This window comes from Micromys minutus (assembly GCF_963924665.1).
Source record: "Micromys minutus genome assembly, chromosome: 6".
NCBI classification, from domain to species: domain Eukaryota; kingdom Metazoa; phylum Chordata; class Mammalia; order Rodentia; family Muridae; genus Micromys; species Micromys minutus.
The window spans coordinates 73,182,975-73,185,007 of NC_137975.1; the positions used below are offsets into that span (position 1 = coordinate 73,182,975).

The 2,033-nt window shown below is 39.4% G+C and overlaps 1 protein-coding gene across 1 annotated transcript; it reads left to right on the plus strand.

The window, feature by feature from the left end:
* Positions 1–467: 467 nt before the first annotated feature.
* On the plus strand, positions 468–1,415 carry LOC308422056 (putative vomeronasal receptor-like protein 4; the record flags this gene model as incomplete). The annotated part of the gene is made up of 1 exon (XM_080918524.1): positions 468–1,415. One exon carries the CDS (start codon positions 468–470, stop codon positions 1,413–1,415), a length of 948 nt encoding a protein of 315 aa, XP_080774650.1.
* Between the last annotated feature and the right edge of the window lie 618 nt (positions 1,416–2,033).

The window sequence follows — 2,033 nt, forward strand, 5'->3', positions numbered from 1 at the left end:
AGTAGTTTTAAGAATAACTTCAATACACTGGGAAGTTGTCCATCTTGGGCTAGCTGACGGTACATTCAAGAAAAGAGTAACTTTCTCATGGTTCTCAAGTTAAAAACAAATCTTTTTTCACTAGCTTTTGCAGGACAGAGAATTATACTCTAAACAAAACGTTCACCATTGGAATGGAAATTTTAGAGCTGAGAGATATAAGTAAAGATTTATTTGGAAAGGTAAGTACATTCATTAATATGGAATTTATATCTAAAATACAATTACTATCACCCATATCAGTAAAAATAAGAAAATAAAAAAGAAGAAAAGCACAGAATGCAATCAGTTACCTGATGGAGAAGAACCATGTATATTTTCATATTTCAGAAATTCCTCATTATACACAGAGACAATCCATGGCGATGTCAGCCTCTCATCTGAGTTCCTCAAAGTGGACTTCGCTAGTTCTCACCTGAGGTCAAAAGATGATTTGGCGTGACCTCATCCAGCAAATAATCTTCTTTTCTCTTATTGGACTTGGAATCTTAGGAAACATCCTTATATTTGGGAGGCATGTACATACATTCGTCATGGGTTCTGAGAAAAAGACTATAGACCTTGTCTTCACTCACCTGGCGGGTTCCAATGTGATCCTTATTAGTACCTCAGGGATCAGATATATAGCCACAGAACTTCATTTCAGAAATGTTCTGGGCAATGTGGGCTGTAAAATTGTGGTTTATCTGGGAAGGGTGGCTCGGGGCCTCTCCATCTGCACCACCTGTCTCCTCAGCGTGTTCCAGGCTGTCACCATCAGTCCCAGGACCTCCTTGTGGAGAAAGTTCAAACTACAGACAGCATGGGATGTTCTTCCCTGTCTCCTCCTCCTCTGGATCTTTAATGTTCTCATAAGCTCCAACTTGCTTCATTATATCACAGCAGGGAGCAGTTTGAATGGATCTAGAGCTGGTGTGTATGACGGGTATTGCTATATGTTGCCCTCTACCTACACAGTCAAGTGGCTGTTCCTCTCTCTCATGGCTCTTCGTGATGTCATCTTTCAGAGTCTGATGGGCTGGAGCAGTGGGTCCATGGCTCTCTACCTGTATAAGCATAACAAGCATGTCCTCTACCTCCACAGCCCCAGGTTTGCAAATAGTGCCAGCCCAGAAATCCGAGCTACATGGAGTGTTCTCATTCTTATGACCTGTTTCCTCTTCTATTACTTGGGGGATTTCATTTTCTCCTTCTATGTTGGTTCTGTCTTGACACTTGACTCCATAATACTAAATATTAAAATATTTCTAGTAATTGGCTATGGGGCTCTCAGCCCCTTTGTCCTGCTAATAAAGGATTTCCATTTGTTTAGTTGCTGGCACACTCATTGGGGAGTTAAGAAAAAATCTTTCCATAGTTACCCCTCTAGTAGCTAAAGGTTTATAATTTATTTGGACTTTATCCCCCTAAAATATTTTCCCAGCATAATTGCTATTGTTTTTTTGAGAGTAGAATGTTGTATTGAATGCTTGGGAATCAAAGGCCAAGGAATTTGTAATAAATTCTGTGAGAAAAAAATAAAGAGGATCACTAGACACCACAACTGTGATCTGGGAAGATTAAGGAGCGATTCAAGATCTCCTGCAGTGCACATGGAGTGAGGGCATCCTTCCCTACACTTAGAACAACAGCCACAAGGATGGACTGGGGTGGTGGTGCATGCCTTTAATTCCAGCATTTATCAGTCAGGCTAATTTCGGTGAGTTGAAAGCCTTCAAAGATAGCATGTTTTTTCATACCACAAGTTGCAGGCTAGTCAGGGCATCCTAAAATAAAAACACAAAAAAAAAGATGTAAGAGAAAAATTCAAAAGGTACATATGTGATGACTAATATTACATTTATAGCTAACTTTGTGTCTACAACTTGAAAATATTTGTTTATAAGAGAACAATAAATCAAGGTTAGACTTTCTGCTTCTGTAAATACAATTGCTTATTTTGCAGAGGAGGACCTTCTGTTGGCAATGAAACAGAATGTGCCTTTATAAACTCC